Below are 26,461 nucleotides of genomic sequence, written 5' to 3' on the forward strand. Positions count from 1 at the left end.
AATTTAATTTGTTAAGATTAAGTCCCCGATGATCCAAATTGAGCTTTTCATATGTTAAATTAATTTCATTTGAGTTCTTTGAATTGAACTCATATTGGCTAACTTATTTTTTAACAAAAATATTTTGCAAAATACCGGATAATTAATATATTATATAATTTAGGACAAAATAGTTAATTTTAACATGAAAAAAATTCTTACTCCTAAATTATATTAAATATATTATCCGATTTTTTACAAAATATTTTAATAGTAAAAAAAGGTAAAAAATTATACTTTTTGCAATTGTCTAGTATTATTATTGTATCGAAATTATATCTCTTTAAATACAATGTTTTTCAAACATTTTTAGAATATGTACAAAAATAATATAGTTCCTCTTTTAATATAGTAATTTATTAGATAATTTTATGTTAAAAGTGCGCACACGTAAAATTCGATTAATTAACTACCATACTTCGGATTTCATTTTTCGATTGAAACGGAAGGGCTATTAGTTACATTTTTGATAAATTTTAAAAGTAATTAACAATGTATATATTGAAAAAAGTTTAATAATATTTTCACACAAAAAACTCAAATATGTATGAGTATGCTTTGTGGGGGGCCACTATGATATTTTCCATGACATCATCTTTTTTAGTGGCATAAAAAAGCCCTAAAAGTTCTTAAAATTTACTAAAATGTGTGATAATTTATAAAGTCATAAAAATTTCAAGGATAAAAAGGGATAAAAAATTCATGTAAGACTATAAAAAATGAGATTCTCGTATATATAGTAAAAAGTAATGTCAATATAGCCCATTTACAAGGCCCAAATGCAAATGATAGTAAGAAAAAGAATTGAGTGCAAAAAAGAATTATGTAGGGAAAAAGTTCGAACACAATAGGCGAAATTTTACAAGATCAAAGAGATTGTGAGGACTACAAAAATTTTGAGTTCTCCCTCATTACATATAGTAATTTCTAACAGATAAGCATGTGCACTGTGTTTACATCTACCCCAGCACGTTCTTTGTTTGATCATTATTTAAATATTTCAATGTTCTCCAGTTAAATTAATTAATCATGAGTGTAGCCTTTCGTTGCCGGTTCATGGAATCTACATCATTGTAATAATGATAATGATAATAGAAACTAAACTTTCAATGAATATAAGAAACAAGAATTATATAAGCAACAAAATTGAAGTCATGATGATTAACAGTTGTCATAAAGACTAGCAAAGGTAGCATAACGATATATTAGCTTCTTTATCTTCTATAAAAGCAGGTTCAACTTTAAAAAAATAAAAAGGATGGTAGACAATGGTATAACAACGCTTAATATAGATCTAGAAATGCTACATGGTAAAGAAATATAGAAAATTCAGAAGAAAAACCAAGATCTATTGTGAAAATTTTCTCTTAATAAAATTTTGCAATTGAGTTATCAAATGAAATGCAAATATTTTTAATTTTGTTTTCTGAAAGACTTCATCAAACTAGCGTGTCTCCTTTTTCTCTTTTTTCAATAAAATGTTTGTTGAGTATGAAAAATCGACATACCATTAGAGCTGTGGTTGAATAGTCAAATTCCTTTATTTTTATTAATAGAGGTCTCAGATTCAAACTCAACTTTCATGCTTTTTATTTTTAATTTTTTTATGAGATATACTTTTTTTTAATCTACTTAAAAAAATATTTGTTTTAGAAACTCTTTAGTCTTAGCATTTTAATTTTGTCTCTAATAACATGAATTGTTGAGATCTACTTGATATAAAAGTTTATTTTCTTATTAAGAGAGGAAAAAATAAGAGGATATGTAGAATTCGACGAAGGTAATTTGATTGGTTTACATATATTTATTTTACATGTCAAAAGTCATTTTTAAAATTTTAAATTTTGTACTCAGTAATATACCTTTATATAAAATGACCGATGGAACATGAAGCACGTTATTTGTAGTCTATCTGGGTGAATCCAAATTAACCATATAGGGTATGTTTGGTATGAAAATTCCATCGAAAAGATTTTTCACGAAAAATAACTTTTTAAAATTAAGTGATTTACTTTTTTCTTTTTTGATGTTTAGTTAGTGAATAAAATTTTATTTCAAAATCATTTATATATAATTCAAACAAACATTATAGAGGTAAGGATTGGGTGGGTGAACTGGTAGGTAAGGGATAGATGCGGGAGGAAAATGTGGGTCAAATATTTTTCTCATTCTTCTAAAACTTGGGTCAAGTATCTTGGGTCTTTAATTCAAGGTAATGGTAGATCGATGATGGTGTCACACATCATATTGTTGGCTCGCCTCCGGAGTCTTGTGCGATAAGAAGGTACCACCAAAACTTAAAGGTGAGTTCGATAGAGTGATGGTTAGATTTATGTTGTATGGTGCGGAATGTTAGCCAGTCAAGAACTCTCATGTCCAAAAGATGAAAGTTCTGAAAATGAGGATATTGAGGTGGATGTGTGGGCTTACTAAGAGAGATAAGATTAGGAATACAGATATCCGAGATAAGGTGGGAGTGGACTCCATGATGAACAAGATGATGAAAGTGAGACTAAGATGATTTGGGCATGTGAAGAGAAGAATAGATGCCTTATAGATGAAGTGTGAGAGGTTGGCAATGGGAGGCATAAAGAGAGTTCGACGTAGGGCAAAGAAGTATTGGGAAAGGTGATTAGACAAGACAGGACGCATCTTGAGCTTACCGAAAACATGATCCTAGATAGGAGGGTTCGGAGGTCGAGGATTATGGTAGTAGGTTGAGCGTTCTCTCGCTTTCCTGCAAGATAGGCTTGGTGATCGTACTTGCACCTACTTTCTTACCAGTATTAGTACTATTCTCGCAGTTTCTTCTTCTTCGATTTTCGTTACCACCTATGCTTTTTGTGTTTCGATTATCGCACTATTTGGTTGTTGTTACCGTTCTTTCTTTTTAATGTTATGTACTGCTTTCCATTTCACATATATTTTGTTATTGTTGCTGCTTTCATTCTGCATTTCCTTTTTTCAAACTGTTTTGAAATGATTTACATAAGCCGAGGGTCTACTCGGAAACAACCTCTCTACCTCTACGAGATAGGGGTAAGGTATACGTACACTCTATTCTCCCAGACTCCACATGTAAAATTACAATAGATATGCTATTATTCTTGTTGTATTCTTCTAAAACTTATTTTTAAAAAATATTTTAACCAATCAAATATGAAAAAATTGGAAAAGTCCTCTAGGGCCCCCCCTAAAGAGTTATAAATAGTACTACTACTATCAAATTGTTAAACCTTGCATAAAGAAAGACCGGGGGCATATGAGTCCAATGAATCAGCGGTGAGCTTGCCAACAGCGTGTCCCCACTGGACACATCTTACGAAGAGGCTTTTTTGCTATTTGAGCGCGACAAAGCGAACAAATGACTAGCTAGATACCAAGTACTGCCAATCTAATTCCAGCTAACAACCTACTCTCTTCGCTTTCTTCTATATTTGATAGTCCCAAGAAAGAAAGAAACAAGTGGTTGAATCCTCCACATCATTTAGTAGGTAAACCCCTTCTCATGAAAATGTCTCTATGATCTTGATTTTTCACTACAATTGTTTTATTTGGGTAGTTGTTGTTGTTCTTATTTGTGTATGACTGCATCATTGTTTTTGGTAATTCTGGTGTTGTTATGCACCTGATTTTCTTTGTTTAAAGTTATCATCTTTTGTTTTTACTTTGCTCATTCATGTTCAATTGTTAAATCTGGTTTCCCAACTTGTTAAGGATTATCATCTGATTGGTATTTTTGCCTTTGCCTTTAGTATCTCTATGTTCTTGATTTTACTCCTATTGCTAAATTTTGATAGAAATCGTTTTTTTTTTTTTTTTAAGATTGTGCACGCTTTTTGAAAATTCTGTGTAGCTATTTGGGTACTTGTGTTTTTATTTGTGTATGAGTGCGACATATTTTTTAGTAGAAATTATGGACCTTTTGGTGTTGTTATGCAGTTTTGTTTAAACTTATGATCTTTTTTTTTTCCCTTTTGTTTCACCTGTTAATGTGGTTTTACCAAGTTCTTCAGGATTATCATCTGATTTTACTCTAATTACTAAATTTGATGGTCGTCGATTCTTTTGTTTTTATCTTTTTGGAAATTCTGTGTAGTTATGCAGCTCATTCTTTGTCTAAAGTTACAGCCTTTTGTTTTATGTATATTCACTTCTTAATCTGGTTCCAAAGTATGGGTTGATGGGTATTTTGTTTAAAGGTTGACTTTGCCCTTAGACATATAGGACAGAAATGTTTTTCATTGCACTGTGAGTATATACTGAATCACCTGCTCTTGATAGAGTATGTTGCTGAGAGGTTGCCTTTGCCTTTAGAATTGTAGGTCACTCTGGTTTTTATTGCATTGCGAGTGTATACTGAATCACCTTGTCTTGATCCTTGTCAGACTTGTATGCCAGGTTTAGGTTTTAATTTCCATTTGGGGTTAGGCTGTTTGCTTGGAACAGAAAGAGGGGTTGTCTCGGTATGCAAAAGGTGGCTGGAGACAGCCTGGTAAATCGGAGTTGTGGGGGGGGGGGGGGGATGAATCAAAATATCACGGTTTTGTCTTTTTCCCTTTGTCGATTGTTGTGTAAGCACTGACAATGCTCTTTCAAGTTTTAACTTTTACTTCGTGTGTTGAATTGAGATGTTGCTTTGCTCATTTTGATTGTTCAAAATCCAAGAGGTTATATACATGTCATAACTTAGTATTAATTGCTTAAGGGAAAAAAGTATGTTATACTGAAATGTTAAACTGTTTCTGTTAAAAGCTTTGGATGTTTGATGAAAGATTAAAAAGGTTGTTGTAAGTGGCATGAACAGGTAATTAATTTTGGAAGCTATCAAGTATTAGGAATCCTATTCGTGTTTTGAACGAGGAAATGGGATCGGAGGGGCCAAAATCTGTGACCATTCATGTAACTGGGTTCAAGAAATTTCATGGTGTTGTTCAGAATCCTACCGAGACAATAGTTAATGGCTTGAAAGATTGTGTTGAAAAGAGAGGATTACCTGCCGGTGTGACCTTGGGTAGCTGTACTGTTCTTGAAACAGCTGGAGAGGGTGGACTTCCGACATTGTTGAAGGTCATAGAGTCAGAGTCTTCGTCAACAAACGGTTCAAATAATGGACAAGTCATATGGGTTAGTTCCGGCGTGACAAACCTTTTACTTTGACTAATTTGTGTGGGTTGTTCGCTCTTTAAACTGTCTTGTGCAGAAAATTGCAGGAATATATGCAAATTATGCATATTTATGGAACATGAATAACTGGATGTGCGGTTCTCTTATGCTTTCTATTTTATTTACCACCTCTGAATTGTAGACATTTTGAGGGGTAAGTGAATTGTGGTGAGCTAATGATCATAATACTCTTATAGTGCCAGAATGAGAGCTTATAGTACACGCTGCCTTGGTTGCAGCCTAGAGCATTTTGCAGCTAGTCCAATACTCCCTTTGTACCAATTTAGGTGGCACACTTTCCTTTTTACTCTGTCCCAAAAAGAATGTCACCTTTCTATGATTAGAAATAACTTAACTTTAACCCCTTTTACCCTTAATGAAATGATTTATAGCCACACAAATTTCTAAGGTTTGTTTTAGACCACAAATTTCAAAATTTTCCTTTTTTTCTTAGATTTTGTGCCAAGTCAAATGGTGCCACATGAATTGGGATTGAGGGAGTATGAAACTACGCCAAATATAAAATGAATGGAGTACTATGATAGGACAGAGGGAGGAAAGATACATGGAACTCAACAATCATCCGTATTTTGAGTGAATAATAGGAATTGGTTCTGGAATTGGCAATTAGCTGCTAAACCATTTCTTTGCGGTAGTTGATTGGAGGAGCGTCCATTTTCTCTCGTTGACCCTTATAGATGAATTTGACTACAATTACACATGCATCAGACCGTTCAACTATGTTCTAACTTTGGCTATCAAGTTTGGAGGTTTTAGATTGGATAAATGAAAGATAAATTCAAGGATATGTGAAGCAATATATTAAAGCCCAAGACAATTAGCAACTTCTTCCCTACTTTGTAGTTCTATTGTTGTGAAAATTTAGTCTCCGAAAGGGCAACTAGTTAGGCCCATTACCGTCCCATACATAATAGTGAGAGCATACAGACTGATGCTAATCTGTGACCAAAAGACTAGAACTTGAGTCTTTGGATTGAGACTGCATGACCGAAGAAAAAAAGGCCAAAACATGAGCCCTGCTGCTGCCTAACTTTCTTGCTAATTGCTTTTTCTCAACATTTAGGTACCAATTTGGGTTGGATATCAGGATAAATAACCCTTATGTAGCATTCTAGCATGCCAATTTAAATTCATAGAAATTGGTGGTACATATCAGGTCTTCAATAGGCGAACAGGAGTACCCCTTTGAAGCTTGAGAAGAGTCCGCGAAGGACACTCTTTGCGTCAGTTTTTGTGAACACATTTGATTGGGCTTCTCTTCAGAAATACTAGCCATATATCCATGTATATAGAGAAATATTAAAAGGCTTTGAAATCATGTGTCACGTCTCAAAATACCCCCTAGACGTGATTGGCACCCAAGAACATCACCCGCCAGGCGAACCATATATCATACTCTTAATCATTTCCAAAGCACTAAAAGAAAATAAGTGCAGGTCCAACAACGTTATTAATGATAAAAATGCGAAATAGTCGCCAACCAAATTCATAATCGATTTATGAAAACCAACCAACGCTAAGATAAAAAGAATCTCTAGCCCACATCCCACGCTAAGACCATGGAGCATCTAACAGAGTTACATGAGTTTGAGTGTTGTAAACCCAAAATAAAAGAAATCACTAGAAATAAACTAGATAAAGTCCGAAATGGCCGCCTCCACGAACAATGCGGTGGCTCACCTCGAAGAACGAGAATCCACTCACGAAGTCTTCAATTACCGACCTCGTTCTCGAACGACAAGATGTCTGCGTGGACATGCAGGTAAGGAGTGAGTTATACATAAATATAACCCAGTAAGATCCTCGACCCGCCACTTCAAATACCCCTGGAACAAGTGTTAGAAAATACAAACACACAACAAGCACTTTATATTATGCACATGAATATATCATTATATAATAGCAACCAAGGTCCAAATCACTGTTTATCAAATATATTATATATCTCAACACAATTTACACTACGAACCGTCATAAGTGGCAGTTAAAGAATTACTCAACACTATGAATCCACGGCAACATACACAATGTGCCAAATAATGCCCTAATAAGCATACACAATGCCACAATGCCCCAATATCATCAAGGAAGCATACAATGCCCATACAGTGCTAACACTATGAAGCATACACAATGCCCAAATATAATCAATCAAGCTGGGGAAGCATACACAAAGCATACACAATGCTAAGGGAAGCATACACAATGCCCCAATATAATCAAGAAGCATACACAATGCCCCAATATCATGGCTCACAGCTATATCACATCACAAAATAATTTATAAAGAGAGTTTTGGATTATTTGAAAATAAAGTATATGCGGCTGGCCTGAAGGACCACCGATTCTGCCAAGCACACGCTCGTCCCAACACATGGACCAGGCAGAAAAAAAAACATATTTTTAAACCGGGTTTTGAAAAGCAAGTACCCAAAGCTTAAGGTCTCACTTACCTTAAATTCACAATTCGAGCACACTTCCCAATAAATCAAAACTGCATTCTCGAGTCTCCGTATTGCCTCAAACTACACAAAAATGGATTTAGAATGGTCAAAACCCTTAGGGTAAACCACTTCTATATTTTTAGAGGTTTAAACGGTTAAAGTCAAATTTTAAAGGACGAAAACGCCCTCTGGTCAATGTGTTCAAAACCCGACAAGACTTATGTTTTCGGAAAGGCCTTAACGAGAGGATTCCAACGATATATAGAAGTCTAAAATCCGACGCTATTTGCCCTTTCAAATCAATGATTTTGGTTGAAGAACCCTAGAGCTAAACTTCCTCAATTCCTCAAAATATCCCCATGTTTTCATCATAAAAATTCACCCCTAATTATGTAATAAACTTAAATAAAAGACTAGAGTAATTACCTTGATGATTTGGAGTGAAAGTCCTTATTTTTATACCCTCTTTTCCTTTCTTTTTCTCCCTTTCTTTTCTTTTCTTCTACTGGTTTTTCCCTTCTCTGTTGCTCGTGCTCTTTTTGTTTGACTTTCAGCTTGTACAATAATGCTTCATGTCTGATGGCTTAGCCATCAGACTTTTTAAAGTCTTTTTTTTTTTTTTTTTTCCTATTCCTTTTTGGGCTTGGCCCACTAAATTCCTTCTTTTCTATTTTCTTTTTAATTCTCATTCCAAATTTCTTTTCTTTTTTAATTCCTTTTAGCTAAAATTACCAAATAAACCCTTATTAAAAAAAATTGGGTTATTACATCATGGTCTAGAGAGAGAAAATGTGGAAGTCATAAAAAGTATAAATTCAGCTTCTGCGCCAGAGCTTTGAGTCTGGAAGAGAGAGTTTATCATGTGACACTTTTTCTTTAGTTCTTATCTAGTATTCTTGGAAACCATCAACCATCCGTATATACCTTGAAAATAGTAATAAATGAGCATTGGAGGCGGAAGCAGCTTCTCGGAGTATCCAAGTGGAAAGCATTAGATAACAAACTGTCAGTAAAAGAATGTATGGTGTAATCTCACAACCAGCTTATATTCATGATGTAAACAGCCAAGTTGCGTTAAATGTTAGCTTGTATAAAATGAAATCAGGGTATCAGTTTGATTGGAAGTTCATAGTATAAATCCTGTATGCAATGAATGATATAGGAGTAAGAGAGAAGAAATGCATCCATTATTTATGTGCTTGTTTTTGAAGACCTTGCATTTACTGTGCCTGCTCCTATTCGCTCCCCTCCCTCCCTCTCTCTCACACATACACACTTGGAATGCTAGGAGAAAAATATGATGTATTCCTGATAAAAAATTCCTGTGTTATCTGGTCAGCTTCACCTTGGAGTAAACAGTGGAGCAACAAAGTTCGCAATTGAGCGGCTGGCAGTAAATGAAGCCACATTTCGTTGTGCAGATGAGCTTGGTTGGCAACCTCAGGTACGGTATATTTATCTCATGACTAAAATGAAGTGGACTGAGATGAGCTAACCTGATGTTTCGTGATGCTAATATTCTTATTGGTTTTCCACAGCGATTGCCTATTGTTCCAGAAGATGGAGGAATAAATCAAACAAAAAAGGTCTTTTCTATTCTTCATATGATACTTATTAAATCTGCTCATGTATATTAGATGAAGAAATATCTTATATATTTCTCTCTTGTGCCTACCTAAATACACCATTCAACTAAAGGCAAAAAAGGTAATTTTTTTCTTGGTCATCTTTATATGCATGTTGCTCAAGAAATTAACCTTGGAAAACTGAAAGGAGGTTAACTCTTTGACGTATGAGTATGCATTTATTTCATAGGTAGGATAAGTAAAACTAAAAGAAAGTGAGAAAAAAACTCTATTTCATATAAAGTCCTTATCTAATTTGTTTAATATTATGATGACATATTAATATCTGAGTTTCAAAAATAGACCTTCAGTAATCTAATGCATAGCAAGTACAGTTCAGTGGAAATTCGATAAGAATGTGAAGACAAGATAATTAAAAAAGAAAAAACAAAACGTAGCTTGAAAAAGTAAAAAATAGCCAAATATTGCCCTTGAAATTGAAGTGACATGTAGGGATGAGGTCATCTCGAATTTTGTTTGTGAGGATTTGATTGTTGAAGGTTGAAGAAGAGTAGAATTTTTCGAAGAAGATAACTTTAAACAAGATACTTGTAAATATAGGGTAAATGAGGAAGGAGATAATATAATATGAGTACGAAATTTATTAGAGAAAAAAAAAAAAGATAACAACAATAATAGCAGCAACTGCAATAGAATTTCAGCAGCAGTAGCTTCAGTAGAATTATATAGAAGGAAACTGAAAGAAATATTCATGGTGCTGAGAATCACTTAATGTGGCCTAAGAAAAATGTTAGTAGTCATCACTCTTAGTCTTACTGACTCTAATAATCAATTGTGGACTACCTTATTTTCTAGCATTGCGATTGTTGAAACAATTTTGTATATGAGTATAAACAAACATTTTAGTCTCAACCAGGGTTTTCAGAGGCGTTTTCGGGGCGAATCCCGGGGCGAGGTGTACCAAAAACGCTCCGGGGCGCAAACGAAAGGCGTAGATCCATAGGGCGTACGCCCTAGAATTTGGGCGTAAGTTTTGGCGCAAAAGCATAAGTCCCGGGCGTAAAGGCATACGCCCCGGGCGTTAAATTTGATTTTTATTGTTTTAAAAGTATTTTTGCTATAAATAATGATTTTTATTATTGACATAATGATATTTATACTTCATGTTTTCGTGTTGTACTGATTTTTCCTAAAATATATAAATAAAGAAAGCAACTTTCATAGAAAATAACACTGCCATAAATAGTTTTTTTTAGATGATTATGCTTGAAATTGATAGAGATTTCCTAGCACTATGTTCCTGATGCAACTTTATTCATTTTCTAAAATTGCTCTTACACTTTTTTCCCTTCTCTTTCTTTGAATATATAAATAAAAGCCAGTGCAAATATTAGCTGAGGTCCGGAAGGACTAATAGATCTAGAGATTGATGATGAAGTGGATGAAGATTTTATTTTAAAGATTATCTAGTCTATTATCGTTTTTTGTGTTGTTACCTTTGTCAAATAATATTTTTTATAATAATTCTTTTTATATGATTGGTGATTTATTTGAATTTATTTTCAGAATTTTAATGAAAATTTTACTTTTGCTTACTTTTTAGTAATAAAATTATAAAATTGAAGATACATGAGACATACGCCCCGTAGATCCATGAGACTTAAGCCCCTTGTCTCGGGCTTACGTCTCGCCCTTTGCTGCGTAAAATGCCTCGCCCCACGACCCCATCTCTTAAAACACTGGTCTCAACTAATATATGGAGTTGTGGACTCTTAGTTAGTGACTTGAGTTGTTAACATTGCACCAGATCTCAAAATGAAAATGTGTAATATAAATCTACACAAATGCAAATTTAATGCATGACAAATGTCAACAAAATACACAAAGAAGAAAGAGTAAGGATATAATGATTTAGCGAGCTTTTGCAATTCTATCAAAATTTTATGCTCTAGGAGTCTCTGCAAAACTCCAAACTTTGCAGATTCCCGGTTTTAAAAGAGTGAGAGTTTGATAGTATTACCGCCATTTGCATATTTTCGCTTGTCTCAGTAAAGTGCTCTTTTATCTGATAGCAAAATTTGGTTTTGTTTACTAAACAGTTTTCCCGTTAAGTTCTTTGCCTGTATTCGCTCCGTCTTCCATTTTGTCCTAATCTATTATTTATTTTTGGGTGGTTGAAGACGTCTTGCTCTACTGAGTCGATTCTGGAGTTCTTAAAGAAGAAAGGCTTTGAAGTAACCATGTCCGACGATGCTGGCCGTTTTGTGTGCAATTATGTATATTACCATTCTCTCCGGTTTGCAGAGCAAAAAGGTCACAAATGTCTCTTTGTCCATGTTCCCACCTTTAATAGAGTGAATCAGGAGGAACAAATGGAATTTGCAGTTGCTCTGCTGGAGGCTATCGCCGCAACTTGCTGATATCAGTACAATGGCTTCAAATCGAATTCATAGTTTCAAACTTTCTGTTGTTTTGTTATGTATTCTGATTTTCCTGTAAATAGACTCCCATGTGCAAATGAACATCAGTTGTTCATGTTTCCGTTGAAGTTTTAGGTTTGTGAAAGAACTGTCTGTTGATTTGTTGAGGCTGTCTTATTTCTTTCACTTTTGGTGTTCTATTATCCAATGTAGATAACGTTGTTGACAATGGCTACGAATATGATGGTGAAAGTCATATGAATTCCTTATATCTTCAATGCCTTTATTCCTTTACTGCTACTCCTATCTTTCCTTTTTAAATGTTTGTATTGAGAATCTCTTGTAATTTGTTTAAAGTTTAAGCATCTGCCTAACAATTGCTTTAGTTAAGGGCGGATATTTTGCAAAGTATAATTTAAGTATCTTTTAAGCAAACTAGCAAGCGTGGTCTAGTTGGTTGAGCAGCTGATCTCCCAAATAGGGATCTCAGGTTCGAACCCTCCCGCATGCTCTCTCAGCCGAGCTGGGGTTCCGTTGTCAACAAAACAAAAGTAGATTTTAAGCAACATGATTGCAATTCTGTTGTCAATTAGTCAATCTTTTTTTCCAGGTTACCAACCCAAACTTGGCTTTAACCTGATTGTACGAAATAACTGTCAGGTGGATCCTTAATTTGTTTTAAGACCAGAAAAAGGACTTTGTCGTATGATGCCTTACAATAGTGTCAAAAGGTTCTCACACGTGAGAGAGGGCTAAAAAGTAAGAATCTAGCTAGGCGTCTCTACAAAAGTACCAAGCTTTAGTCAGGCCAAAATAAAATTCGAGGATGATTCTATCTCTGTGTCATGGGAGGAGACAGAGTTGGATGCTTCAAGTAACGGAACAAAGAAATTTAGGAAATGCAAAATCAATGATGTACAAGGACATATTTATGGACCACTCAGGACCAATGCCTTCCATTCATTCTCATCACAGTGGTCCAAACTCCAAACTGACAAATTCTCCTAAATTTCTCTATTTGCTTCGGTTTATCCAGGAATTATATCTGTGAAATTTTTTATATTGCAGAAGAACACAAATATTAACGTACATAACCTTGGGAGAATTTATATACCGGCTAACATGACATTCCCCAAATTTGCTAACTTAGTGAAGAAAAATACTTTAAAATCGAAGAGGGGTCAAGAAAGATTGCAAAAATTGTTAGAACATATTAAAGATATCTCAGAAGGAAGCATCCCACATTGATTAGGCAGAGCTTTTCTTTTCACTTTATGGTCATTCTATATTGGGTAAAGAAGTTGTAAAAGAACCGGGCTCTCGTACAGGAAGAAACATATGAGACACAATTCAAATTATGAAGCATCTTTTTTTAATTGTCAGATGCTTAATCATGTTACAATACTCCCTATCGTCTAACTTTTAGCCTCTTGGCTGAAAAAGCAATGTTTGTAGCACGCCTGAAGTTTTGAACAATATTCGAAAAGCAATGTATGTAGCACGCCTCAAGCTTTGAACAATTTCCGCGATTGTTCTAACATTTTTCGAACAAAAAATATCTTGATGATGCAGGAGCACATACGTTAAGAACAATTTTCTAGTATAACAGATAAATTTTACAAGCAAAGGCTACGTAAAATGGTTAATTTTGAACTGACGGAAGAAATAAATGCATGTTTGTTATTAACTGTTGGTATTATTTGAAATGCAAAGGCCCTCAAATTATAACTTGTGGATCTAACTAACTAAATCACAATGGGCAATTGGCGCGAATGGCCCTCAGACGCGCTGGTCTTTAAATTTTGCCACGCTAATTCGTGGTCTTTAGCTTTTGCCCTTGTGATCTAATGGAACGGAACAAAAAGACTGAAATACCCCTACATTATAAACATATAAATAATGAAACCCAAACATAACGAAAACGAAACCAAAAATCTTCATTGATTCCAAACACAGAAATATCCATTGATTGGAAACGCAGAAATCTCTATTGATTCATAATACAACGTCGGAAAAAGGTAAATACAAAATATACAAATTCAAATTTATTCATATTTGATTAAGTTTAGATTTGTTGATATTTGAAAATAACAACAAATCATCTTCGGTGAGATATTATGACCTAATTGTTCAGAAACATCTAATATTCAACTGCAATTCACATTGCGGATGATAAATTTACTAAACAACATCGAATTCATAGAATACATTTTTTTATTCTGATTTTGATTAATTTATATGTTACTTCTGATTATTATACAATGCTTATTGAGTTACTATATTGAAATTGTAGTATCTTCAGTTGACATAAAAAAGTTAAGCAAATCAAGTAGAGTTTTGAATTTTTTTGTCAACTCCTGCTTGCAAAGTAAGCAAAAACTCTGCCTTAAGGCAGATTTTTACAAAATTATGCCTTAACTTACTTTCATTTGTGAAGACTCTACTTATCCTTATCGGGCAGAGTTTTACTGCAAACTCTACCTTCTCTGGAACTCTGCCTTAAGGTAGAACTTCAGTAACTTTGAAATGGCATAACTTTGTTTTGTTTTCAGGATGAGTCAAGTGTTGGTAAAATAAACTTAATTTCATTGTGAAGTCTCTACTTATCCTTATCAGGCAAAGTTTGACTGCAACATCTACCTTATTGTGCAGAGTTTGAAAAGTCAAACTCTGCCTTAAGGAGAATTTTTGTAGGGAAACTCTGCCTTAAGGCAGAACTTGCAAATAACATAATCTGTTATAAAGGCAGACTTTGACCAGCAGAGTGTTATACCTTAAGGCAGAACTTATAAATAGCATTGTCTGATATAAAAACTCTGTCTTAAGGCAGAACTTACAAAAAATAACATAATCTGGTCTAAAGCAGACTTTGACAAGCAGAGTAAAAAAAGAAATTTGCAAAACACAAATAAAATGAAAAAAATAGATTATAAAAATTCATACAAATAACATAGTAAAAACTAAACATAGTAATATTCCATTAAAAAAATTAACATAGTAATATTTAAATATTTCGATAACAACATAATATAAACATCCATGTCCTAAAAAAACATAAAACAATATACTTAAAAAAAAAAAACAACAAACCACCGCCCTATAAAATCACTCGTAACCATTATAAATAGCCCCATCATCAACTTGACTAGCGTGCTGAAAGAGCCTTTGCCTGACATATCGAAGTTCTTTGCGTAGATCATCATTCTCTCTGCTCAGAGCATCGTAAAGAGCTCTTAGAAAATCTACATCACGTATGAAATCAGTGATTTCTCGAGTAAGTTGGCGATTCACATTATTATGGTTGTAAAGGTAATTAAAACGAGGATGATCATGTGGTTCCTTGTGATGAGGACGTTGGTATGGTTGAACATCACCATTAGGACGTATAATATTCCCATTAGATGTCATTTTGTAGATGAATATATCTGTTTTTGAGAATGTAGTGTTTTTTGTTTTTTTTTTTTCCAAAAGTTGTATTGCTTTATATAGAGGTAGGAATTATGAATATGAACCGTTGGAGTAACTATTGAACCGATTGGATTTCAATTTGGATAAGAATATAGACAGTTTTTCAATATTTTATTTTTTTAATAAGCAAAAACAGTTACTCCATTTTGAATTGGAGTAACTGTTCAAAAGTAAATCAAAAATCTCTAACGATTTGGATTTCAATTTGGATAAGAAAATATATAATTTTTCAGTTTTTTAGTTCATTTTTTAAGTAGGCAAAAATAGTTACTCACTTGAATTGGAGTAACTGCAAACTTTCCCTTATCAGACAGAGTTTATCAAACCCTATCTAATAAAGTAGAGTTTGTAGTCAAATTCTCAATTCTGCTTTATCCGATAGAGTTTCTTTGCAAAATCTACTTAAGGCAGACTTACAGAGTTTGAAACTCTGCCTGAAGATAGCAAAACTCTCCCTGAAGGTAGAAATTAGATTGCAAAGTTCTGCCTTAAGGCTTAATATTGAACAAAGTTCTGCCACCTCCCAAAGTTCTGCCTTAAGGCATAGTTTAGCATACAACTCTCCTCCTAATCAAACATTGACTATTTTGAACAATTATGCCTTGCACCCATGTGACTATTGATTTTTTAACAAGTGCATCTTTTATTTATGCGGGAAGTTTAATAAAAATGGTGCCAAGCTACATCTACATAGCTTTTAACGGGAAATGGGACGCCAACAACTATGTGAATCATGAGACAAACCTAATGCTTGTAAACGATGGCGTAACTTTTGAAGAATTCACTCAACAGATATTTAAGACACATACACAGTATAGTTAGCAGAAAAAGGATAACATATGGTTTGACACTAATGAGAAAAATCCAAGGGGATGCGGGTAACAAATTACAAGGAGCTTAGCACTTGCTTGTACTTGCTCAACAACAATGAGAAATTCAGAAATTACCGTTTCATAGTAGATTTCAATCCATCTAATGCTGAAGGTCAGGCCATATAAGAAATTGACAGACAACTCTGCATTGCTAATGAAGAACACATATTTGTGGATGAATTTAATGGGGAACAACCCAACCCTATTGAACAGAACATTGGGATTCAACATTACCAGACTGAAATGCTAACTCCAAACCAAACACCTCAACCACCATAAAGACAGTCACCCAACATTGCACAAATTGAAAATAATGACCTACGTACTTCTCAACATTCAGCTTCAATGGGGATTTTATTTTTGACTCCAAACCCAATAGTTCAAGAAACAATAATACAACCGTCCAACCAAAGAAAGATACTAAAAAGGAAGAGAATACAAACTGAAATAATAATTTTGACTCCTAGTGCATCAATTGATCAAATACAAGTTGGTACTTTCTTCAAAGACAAAGATGTTGTCAAGAAGTGAATGAATAACATTGCAATTACACGTCATCAACAGTACAAGGTTGAAAAGTCTTGCACACAACGGTATTACATCAGATGTGTTGACTCAAACTGCATTTGGCATTTTCATAGTTCAAGATTGAAAGAATCAAGACTTTTCAAAGTGATTAAGTATGAAAAGAAACACGATTGTTCCATAGATTTCACCACCTCTGACATGAGGAATGAAACATCAAAAGTCATAGAAAAGTACATTACAGACCTAATGCGCCATACACTACAAGAGATAATACCCAAATTTGTGATTGAAGAAATGCGGAGCAGATATGGGTTGCACATTGATTACCACAAAGCATGGCGTTCCCTCCAACATGCTTACGATGTGATAAGAGGTAGCCCAGAAAAGAACTACCAACTGCTACCACAATATCTTTAGATGATGAACATAGAAATCCTGGCACAGTTATTAACATCAAATGGGACGATAAAAATAAGTTCAAGTATGCTTTTTTCGCTTATGGTGCATGCATTGAAGGTTGGAAACACTACAGACCAGTAATGATGGTGGATGCAACGTTTTAAAATTGAAATACCGTGGTGTCCTCATGATAGCAGTAGCAAAGGATTGCAACAACAACATACCCTCTTGCATTTGGAATTGTAGACTCCGAGAACAATGAATCCTACAGGTGGTTCTTCAAACATTTAAAGATTTCTTTTGGTACGCGAGAAAACCTATCAATTCTTTCTGATCGCCACCCAACAATTGTAAATGCAATCAACCAAGTGTATCTAGATTGCAAGCATGGAATATGTATCTACCACATGGAGAAAAATTTGCAGAAATATTTTCCATCTGAAGCAATTCTAGCCCTATTCTACAATGCAACAACTGCATATAAACGGATAGATTTTGATAGCTACATGACACAGATATGAGAAATTGACCCAAAAGCTACAAAATACATAGAAGAAGAACCACCAGAAAGATGGGCTGGTTCGTTTCACACCAACAGGGGTTACAATATGCTTACAACAAACAATGTTGAGACAACAACAAACAATGTTGAGACAATTAATTCTGTGTTGAGGAAAGCAAGGGAGTTGCCAGTATTGGCATGTATCGATTACATACAAAACAGGCTGCAAAATTGGTTTTACAACAGAAGATTGATCAAGAGGGCCCATCCCGTGACCTGACATGTTGGGCTGAAATGATGTTGCTTGAAATAAGTAGAGGCTTGACAATGAACTTAAGTTTATTTTACCAACACTTGACTGAAGCCAAAAAAAAAAAAAAAAGTTATGCCATTTCAAAGTTATCAAGTTACGCCCTAAGGCAGAGTTTACGCATGATAAGGTAGAGTTTGCAGTAAAACTCTGCCTGATAAGGATAAGTAGAGGCTTCAAAAATGAAAGTAAGTTTATTTTACCAACACTTGATTCATGCAAAAACAAAACAAAGTTATGCCATTTCAAAGTTACTGAAGTTCTGCCTTAAGGCAGAGCTTCCCTGCAAAAACTCTTCCTTAAGGCAAAGTTTGCCTGATCAAACTCTGCATGATAAGGTAGATTTTGCAGTCAAACTCTGCTTGATAAGGATAAGTAGAGACTTCACAATGAAATTAAGTTTATTTTACTAACACTTAACTCATCCTAAAAACAAAACAAAGTTATGCCATTTCAAAGTTACTGAAGTTCTGCCTTAAGGCAGAGTTTCCAAAAACTCTGTCTTAAAGGCAGAGTTTGCGCATGAGAAGGTAGAGTTTGCAGTAAAACTCTACCTGATAAGGATAAGTAGAGGCTTCACAAATGAAAGTAAGTTTATTTTACCAACACTTGGTTCATGTAAAAACAAAACAAAGTTATGCCATTTCAAAGTTACTGAAGTTTGCCTTAAGGCAAAGTTTCCCTGCAAAAACTTTCCCTTAAGGCAGAGTTTTCCATATCAAACTCTGTATAATAAGGTAGATTTTGCAGTCAAACTCTGCTTGATAAGGATAAGTAGAGGTTTCACAAATGAAAGTAAGTTTATTTTACCAACACTTGGTTCATGCAAAAACAAAACAAAGTTATGCCATTTCAAAGTTACTTTGAAGACAAAGATTAGCACTCCAGGCCTAACTTCACTCATTTATATCACTACATTCCACAGGTAGAAAATATCACTGCTGTCAAATTTGTCGTGAAAGATGAAGGTTATCAATATAACGTAAACCTGAAGGACATGAGTTGTGACTGCTTGGAATTCCAAACTGATGAGTTACCATGCACACATGCCATGGCAGTTATAGATAAGAGAAGTTTCAACAAATCTACATACTGTTCGGACTGGTTCAAGAAACAAGCCTGGCAAGAGACGTATAAAGGTGAAATCCTATCAGTTGGAAATGAAGACTCGTGGATTGTTCCACAAAATATCAAGGATATCAAAATAACAGATATCAAATTAGGCTTGGAAGAAAACAAACAAAAAGATACCGTCCAAGAGGAGAAACAACAAAGTACACGTACAGATGTGGTAGATGCAAGTTATTCGGACACTCTAGGGCAACATGTAACCACAGTCCAGCTCTCAATCCATATGCAAGAAGATACAGGAAAAGAAAATTGTTATAAGATGCTATATAGAATCTTTTATGAATATAATATAGATGATATTAAAATTTGATTCTCCGGAAAAGGCAAAACTTTGCTATAAGTAAGATTCACAACAGTATAATCTCAAAAGAACTTATGCTTTTGCATAATTATACTTTCTCTATTACTTCTTTTCTTCTTTCTTACTAAATTTTTATCTTCCAGCACTTGTGTTCCATAAAAATATTTGGGGTTGGGGTTGGGGGGGGGGGGGGGCGACAATAATTTTACCTATTCAGTTTTATAATTTGTGCCTCTTGTGGCAGGTATAACAACTTTTTGCCGGAGAAAAAGGACAAAATAAAATTGTTATCTCAAAGATTACAACCTAGTAAGGCAAGTCAGGCCTTAAGTCATAAGTTTAATACAATTTAGGCCTTGAGGCATAACTGAATTCTTGACTCTGTTGCTAATTTGATTTATATACTAAAAATGTCAAGGATAATAAAAACTTCAGTCATAAGAAATGAAAATAAAACAACAAATATAAAATGAAAAAGAAATAAACTTCATTCATTAATAATATAAAAAAAGATACAATGATCCTATACAATGAGGATCATAAATTTCTTGAAAAAATAAAATAAAAAATCTAATCTACATTAACAATCTCCTGTTTCTTTTTAACAACAAAGCCAACACCAGTGTTGCTTGGGCAAACTTGGAAACATAGGGTGTCTCCTTCCTTGAGATTGATGGTATCAATAAACTGTTTTCAGCCTCTACAAAGGCTCCTGTAAGCGCCAATTTTGTATGTCATCCTGAATACATAGGGATGAAAAACAACGATGGCTTCACATTCATAATTTGGAAGGTTCTCCGATATATTGTTGGGAAGAATCTTCATAAAATTAAAAAAAAAAATTACTAAAATTAAAGAAGACTGGACTAAATATAAAAAAATCAGATGAAAAAACAAAAGAAGTTCATTTCTAAAATTTACACATACAAAGTCATCATTTTGGACATATAATTTTGTCAATATAATTTTGTCAAAGTTTTCTCAAAATATGCACTTGTTTTTCTCTTGCAAGATTTAGATAAGAATTTAAGGTGAGAAGGTACTGATATTGTAAATTGAAGTCTTTATTTATAGTGTAAATTGATTTTTTCAATCAAATAAATTTAATACTATAAATTAATGTCTAGTATGACTGAAATAAATATGGTTGTTGATTAGTTGTACCAGTCAAAGACATTAAATACGTTTAACAACCACTGTAATTAAGTTAGTCAAAGTTCTCCCTTAAGGCAGAGTTTGCCTTATAAGGCAGAGTTTGACTGATAAGGTAGAGTTTGCAGTCAAACTCTGCCTGATCCGGCAGAGTTTCACTGCAAAATCTACTTAGGGCAGAGTTTGATGAGGCAGAGTTTATAATGACTCACATAATTAAGATTACTTATAATGGACTAAAAATCAAATTTCTTTCATTTCCAAATCCCTCATGACCACTTACAATTTAAATAAGAGAATGATTCAACAAAATATTCTTATGTTATTTAAGGCAGAGTTTGATAAGGCAGAGTTTGCAGTCAAAGTCTGCCTAATTCGATAGAGTTTCGCTCTAAAACTCTACCTTAAGACAGAGTTTATAATGAATCACATAATTAAGATTATTTATAATGGACTAAAAATTAAAACTTTGCCTGATAAGGTAGAGTTTGCAGTTAAAGTCTGCCTGATCTGGTAGAGTTTCACTATAAAACTCTACCTTGAGGTAGAGTTTTCCCCTGCAAACTTTTGACTTAAATGCAGAACTTAGATATACACCAATCATATTATAGAAGCTTGTGGATTGATCATAACAAAGATACACTAATTTTAGAGAAACTAAAATCAATACAGCAGATGGCTATTAAGCCAAAAGTACCTAAAAACAAGGAAAAAAAAAAACTAATCACTCTCATGAAACTCATCAATTTATCTGAGATAAGATGATAGTCATGAGGATTCATCAGAAGAGGAATCGTCAGATATGATAATAGGATTCTCAAGGAAAACATCCCTAAGGTCCATGACTGCAACCTTTAGTACATTGAATTCATCTTCTAACTCCTTCTGTTTTATTTAAATTTTATCCATTAAATTAAGAATATTTGGAACAGTCTTTTGAGCTTGGTTTTATCAATCATAGAAGAATGACTGGACGAATCAAACTGCCTCGTTATCTTGTCAAATGCAGTATCAGTCCCATATTTCATACATTCTCTATCTAAACTTTTTTGGAAATAACCATTAGACAAAAGTTTTGGTCTAATGGTTTCCCCATCAGATTTTATCAATTGCCATTTGTGCATGAGACTTTCCATAGTTTCAATGCTACCGCTTGAACTTGCATTATTCATTTTGAACCTGCAAAAAGAAATTATATTGAAACCTCTGTTTTTATGTTAATGTGGATATGTACATAATCAAGGAAATGATGCTATTTATAGCACCACAAGGCACCCTAAAAGAGGGTAGTTGAGTACTTATAACTTCATTCAATAAAAGATAGAAAAATTTAAGTCTACTGTCAAACAGGTAGTTGGTCAGCATAAGCATTGAAAACCAAACCAAAATATGAAGTTACAAAACTCTGCCTGGAGAGGCAGACCTTCAGGTTACAACCCTGATCTGGCAGAGTTTGAATGAAAACTCTGCCTTAAGTAACATAAGAATATTTTGTGGAATCATTCTCTTATTTAAATTGTAAGTGGTCATGATGGATTTGAAAATGAAAGAAATTTAATTTTTAGTCCATTATAAGTAATCTTAAATATGTGAGTCATTATAACTCTGCTTCATCAAACACTGCCCTAAGTAGATTTTGTAGTGAAACTCTGGATCAGGCAGAGTTTGACTGCAAACTCTATCTTATCAATCAAACTCTGCCTCAAGGGAGAGTTTCAATGCAAATCTCTACCTTAAAGGTAGAGGTTTGCAATAAGTCAAAAAGAAAAAGAAAAAAATACACATCCCCTGGTAAAAAGAAAAACACAATAACAGAACACTTGCCTTCATCAAAAAACACAAAAATAAGTATACAAATATTTAGAGTTTCAAAAAGTGAATACAGTTTGCTACATAAAAAATAAAAATAAATCTTTTGTTTCTTGTTAAGGTTTTTTTTCTTCTTATTCACAAAAGTACACTTCATGTCACTGTACTCATGGTAATCATGCCCTGCTTGTCTTGTCTCATAACCATCATCTATCTTGTTGAGCCCATGACAAACCAGGTTTATTGAACACTTTTTCATATAATCCATCACATCAGAGGGATCCTAATTCTTTGGATCTTCACCACTAATGAGCATATCAGTAAACTTGATGACAAAGCTCCCACAATTCACAATTGTAATCTCTGAAAGTCATAACACAAAGTAGCTTTAGGGAAAAAGAGAAAAGTAAAACATAAACAATAAAAATCATCTAAAGAAACCTGAAAAAAGGTCAAAAAAGTAATGAAGATACATGCAATCCTTTCTTTGGACATTCAACGAAAGTATATGTCAGTTTGCTAGTATTTGTATATGATCGCCTGTATTGGTCAAAAGAAAATTCTCTCAATAACTAGGGGATGATAGTACAGAAGCACTCTATATGCTCAGTCAATTCTTCATCGTTATTATTAAGTGAGTTGTAAATTTTGAGTCTGTGCTCATCAATATAGAAAACCGCAAGAACGTAATGAAAGGTTTCACCAACTACTTCTTCGCCTGGGCGCATTGGTATTAAGACTCTGTCAGCATTCTCCCATGATATCTCTCTTTGTGTTACCCCATGTATTGAATGAATAAGTAAATAGGCATGTCCACTTTGAGATTGAAGAGGGTAGTAAGAAGATTTATCTTGAAGTTTAAGGTATTCCCCATTTCCCATTTGAATACATTATGAAATGTTATATTTGAGCATGCGGACTTAATGGCATTATTAGAGGTGGGATGATATATCATATTCTTCCCCAAATAATACATTGTCGCATCAATATGCTGCATCAAGTAAAAAAAAACCAAAAGATACAAAGTTAACTCAGGCGTAAAGAAGAAAAAATAAATGAACATCTAACAAAAAAGAACATGCCATCACGAACCTCATCATCAAGCGCATACATTCCATGGTGCATTTCATTAAAAAAAAAATCCTATATTTGGGTGTAAAATCTTTCATCAAGTTTATTCGTTCTCGTTTCTCCATCCTTTGTCCTGATTAAAAAATAAATTATTAATAACACACATAAGAACCCTGTTCAATGAAAGAAAATAGACAGAAAGTTATGCCTTGATGCCTAACTTGATTTAATTTGGAAAATAAAATTATGCCTTAAGGCTGAATTTGAAAAACTTTGGATCTAGATGTAATTATTCAACCTATGCCATAAGGCATAAATCTGCACAAAGAATTAAAATCTTACTTAGGATGATCAAATTTCCAGGCTGGAATGTTTTTTGGATTTATGAACTTTCTAAACCTGGACACTGATTTTTGGTGTGTATCATGATGGAATCAAATCGTCCGTAATCTTTCCAAATATTATCCGTTTATTGTGGTAGTTCATTGTAAACAGACTGGAGGACCCACTCAGGTGCAGAGGTATCGGCTATCTTCCTCTTTTTTCTCTGACCCTTGTCTTTAATGAAGAGAGTGCCTTCTCTTTTAGATTTGCTTGTTGGACAACAACAAGGGTCTGAATAACTTTATCACAATGAGCATCTTCTGTGGGAGAACCCTTTATGTCTTTAGCACACAATTCACTCCTAAACGGAATAACATTTTCAATAGGGCCTTTAGGTACCACACTAGTGAAATGAATCAGTGACTTTTCACCACCCTCATTAGTCTGTTCAGCAGGCAAATTTTCTGATTTGTTTTCAACCGCTGAAGACTCATTATTTTCTGATTCTGTTGTTCTATCTCTAACAGGAGATTCATTTAGTAAAGATGCTATTTTAGTATCATCTACCACACTACTTTCTTTTGTAGCATCTCGAACAGGAGATTCAATATCTTCAGATGTCATTGATATATCAACTAGCACACTACTAATTTTATCTCGAATAGGAGATGCAATTTCTTCTGAGGCCATTGCTGTAGCACATGGCACATTAGTTGATAGATGAGCATCTGAATTACCCTCCTCTGTTCTTCCACCTTCAACGAGAGATTGAACTTCACCAGATGTTGCCTTGGTAGTTGTTTGAATAGATTTCAAAAAAATCACATGTTAACAAAAGATTATGCCTGTTTTAGTAGTAGGATCCGTTTCAAAAATCACCTTGTTGAGATGAAAATATTGTCATCTAAACAAAATGTTTGATACATGTCCATAAGATCAACATGTTTCAAAAACTATCACTATCAACCCCCGTTAAAGAAAATCTTTTCCATTTTGTGCCTGTATGCCCAAACTATGAGAGGGAGAACGGTGTGGCTTCTTCAAACGTGTTCTCTTATATGCTACAATAAAAGTAGCTGCTCTTTAAGAACCCACATTAGTTTGTTCAATTTGTTGCGTACCCTCGGCAAAAAATCACAAACTCGTAAACAAAAAGCTGGATGGATTGTTCAAACTCGGTAGTTTCAAAATATCACTATTTTCGTTGTCGCCCGAAGAAAACATTTTTACGAGAAACGCCTCATTTATTTTTCTTTTGGACATCAAGTAGTCGAGTGACAGGTCTTTTTTGTTCTCTCTCTATGCTTTTCAACATGTGAGGACACTATTAAATCATCAATTAACAAATATTATCATGGATTATGCCGATTCAAATTTTAAACCTGATGTTAGAAGAGCACAGCTAGTTTATCCAAATTAACAAAATCATCAATTTTTCCATCCAAAGCCTTCTCCAAAAGCTGTAACAAAACAAAAAGAAAGTTATTTGGCTAAAAAAGAGAACAACTGTACGGACACAAAAAGTTACGCACGTACGGAAATGCAGTTTCAAAATATCAAAACAAAAGTTATGCCTTTTTAGGTAGAGTTTCAAAAATCACAAAGTTAAACAAAATTATACATGTATAAGCAAAGTTTCAAAATATCACTATGTTAAAGAAAAGTTATGCCTGTACAAGTAGAGTTTCAAAAAATTCACAAGTTAACAAAAGTTATGCCTCTTCAGGCAGAGTTTAAAAAATCACAAAGTTAAACAAAATTATGCATGTACAAGCAGAGTTTAAAAAAAAATCAAAAGGCAAAAGAAAAAATTCCCGTACATGAAGAGTTTCAAGTTAACAAAAATGCCTCTTCGGGAGTTTCAAAAATCACAAAGTTAAACAAAATTATGGATGTAGTTAGAAAAAGTTATGCCTCTTCAAAATATCAAAAATCTCAAAGTTAAAGAAAAGTTATGCACAAATACGAGAAGAGTTTCAAAAAATTCACAAGTTAACAAAAGTTATGCCTCTTCAGGCAGAGTTTCAAAAATCACAAAGTTAAACAAAATTATGGATGTACAGGCAGAGTTTCAAAATATCAAAAAGTTAAAGAAAAGTTATGCCTGTACATGAAGAGTTTCAAAAAAAAAAAAAAATCAAAAGTTGAAGAAAAGTTATGCTGACGGGCGAGTTTCAAAAATTCACAAGTTAACAAAAATTATGCCTCTTTAGACAGAGTTGCAAAAATCACAAAGTTAAACAAAATTATGGATGTACAGGCAGAGTTTCAAAATATCACAAAGTTAAAGAAAAGTTATGCCTGTACAGGAAGAGTTTCAAAAAAAAAAAAAATATCAAAAGTTGAAGAAAAGTTATGCCTGTACAGGCAGAGTTTCAAAAAAATTACTAGTTAACATAAGTTATGCCTATACAGGCAGAGTTTCAAAAATCACAAAGTTAAAGAAAATTATACATGTACAGGAAGAGTTTCAAAAATCACAAAGTTAAGAAATTTTATGCCTGTACAAGCAGAGTTTCAAAAAAACCACAAGTTAACAAAATTTATGCCTCTTCAGGCAGAGTTTGAAAAATCACAATGTTAATAAAAGTTATGACTGTACAAGCATAGTTTCAAATTCTACACAAAAATGGGATTCAAAAGAAAATAACCAAAATAGCCGGAAAAAAAAAAAACACAAAGTACATACCTCAACACGATGCTCTAGAGAAGAGCTTTAATTGTCATTTTCATCAACATTATTATTCCCTTCATCAATAACTCTTTCAACACTCTATTCAAATAAAAAACAGACAACAATAAAATAAGAACCACAGAAAAACATAAAACCAATTGACAAGGAAAAACTCAGTAAAAGTTATGCATGTGCAGGCAGAGTTTCAAAAATCACAAGTTTACAAAAGTTATGCCTCTTCAGG

General features: G+C 33.8%; 1 protein-coding gene across 2 annotated transcripts; it reads left to right on the forward strand.

Annotated features, from left to right (window-relative positions):
• Positions 1-3,323: 3,323 nt before the first annotated feature.
• LOC132067149 (uncharacterized) lies at positions 3,324-11,947 on the forward strand. Of its 2 annotated transcripts, none has more exons than XM_059460298.1 (5): positions 3,324-3,533; positions 4,847-5,166; positions 9,010-9,114; positions 9,209-9,254; positions 11,434-11,543. In XM_059460298.1, exons 2-5 carry the CDS (start codon positions 4,906-4,908, stop codon positions 11,451-11,453), a joined length of 432 nt encoding a protein of 143 aa, XP_059316281.1. In that variant the 5' UTR covers positions 3,324-3,533; positions 4,847-4,905; the 3' UTR covers positions 11,454-11,543. The 2 variants fall into 2 exon arrangements, with proteins under 2 accessions (XP_059316281.1, XP_059316280.1); XM_059460297.1 differs by having other exon boundaries at positions 3,334-3,533; positions 9,209-9,256; positions 11,437-11,947.
• The last annotated feature ends 14,514 nt before the right edge of the window (positions 11,948-26,461 follow it).

The sequence above is a fragment of the Lycium ferocissimum genome, chromosome 8 (genome assembly GCF_029784015.1).
Source record: "Lycium ferocissimum isolate CSIRO_LF1 chromosome 8, AGI_CSIRO_Lferr_CH_V1, whole genome shotgun sequence".
Classification (NCBI taxonomy): domain Eukaryota; kingdom Viridiplantae; phylum Streptophyta; class Magnoliopsida; order Solanales; family Solanaceae; genus Lycium; species Lycium ferocissimum.

Excerpts from the sequence above, each read along its gene's own strand:
- LOC132067149 (XM_059460297.1), top strand. The coding sequence starts at position 4,906 with ATGGGATCGGAGGGGCCAAAATCTGTGACCATTCATGTAACTGGGTTC. Across the intron at positions 5,167-9,009 it reads ATAATGGACAAGTCATATGG|CTTCACCTTGGAGTAAACAG; the intron begins GTTAGTTCCGGC and ends TTATCTGGTCAG. Across the intron at positions 9,115-9,208 it reads AGCTTGGTTGGCAACCTCAG|CGATTGCCTATTGTTCCAGA; the intron begins GTACGGTATATT and ends GGTTTTCCACAG.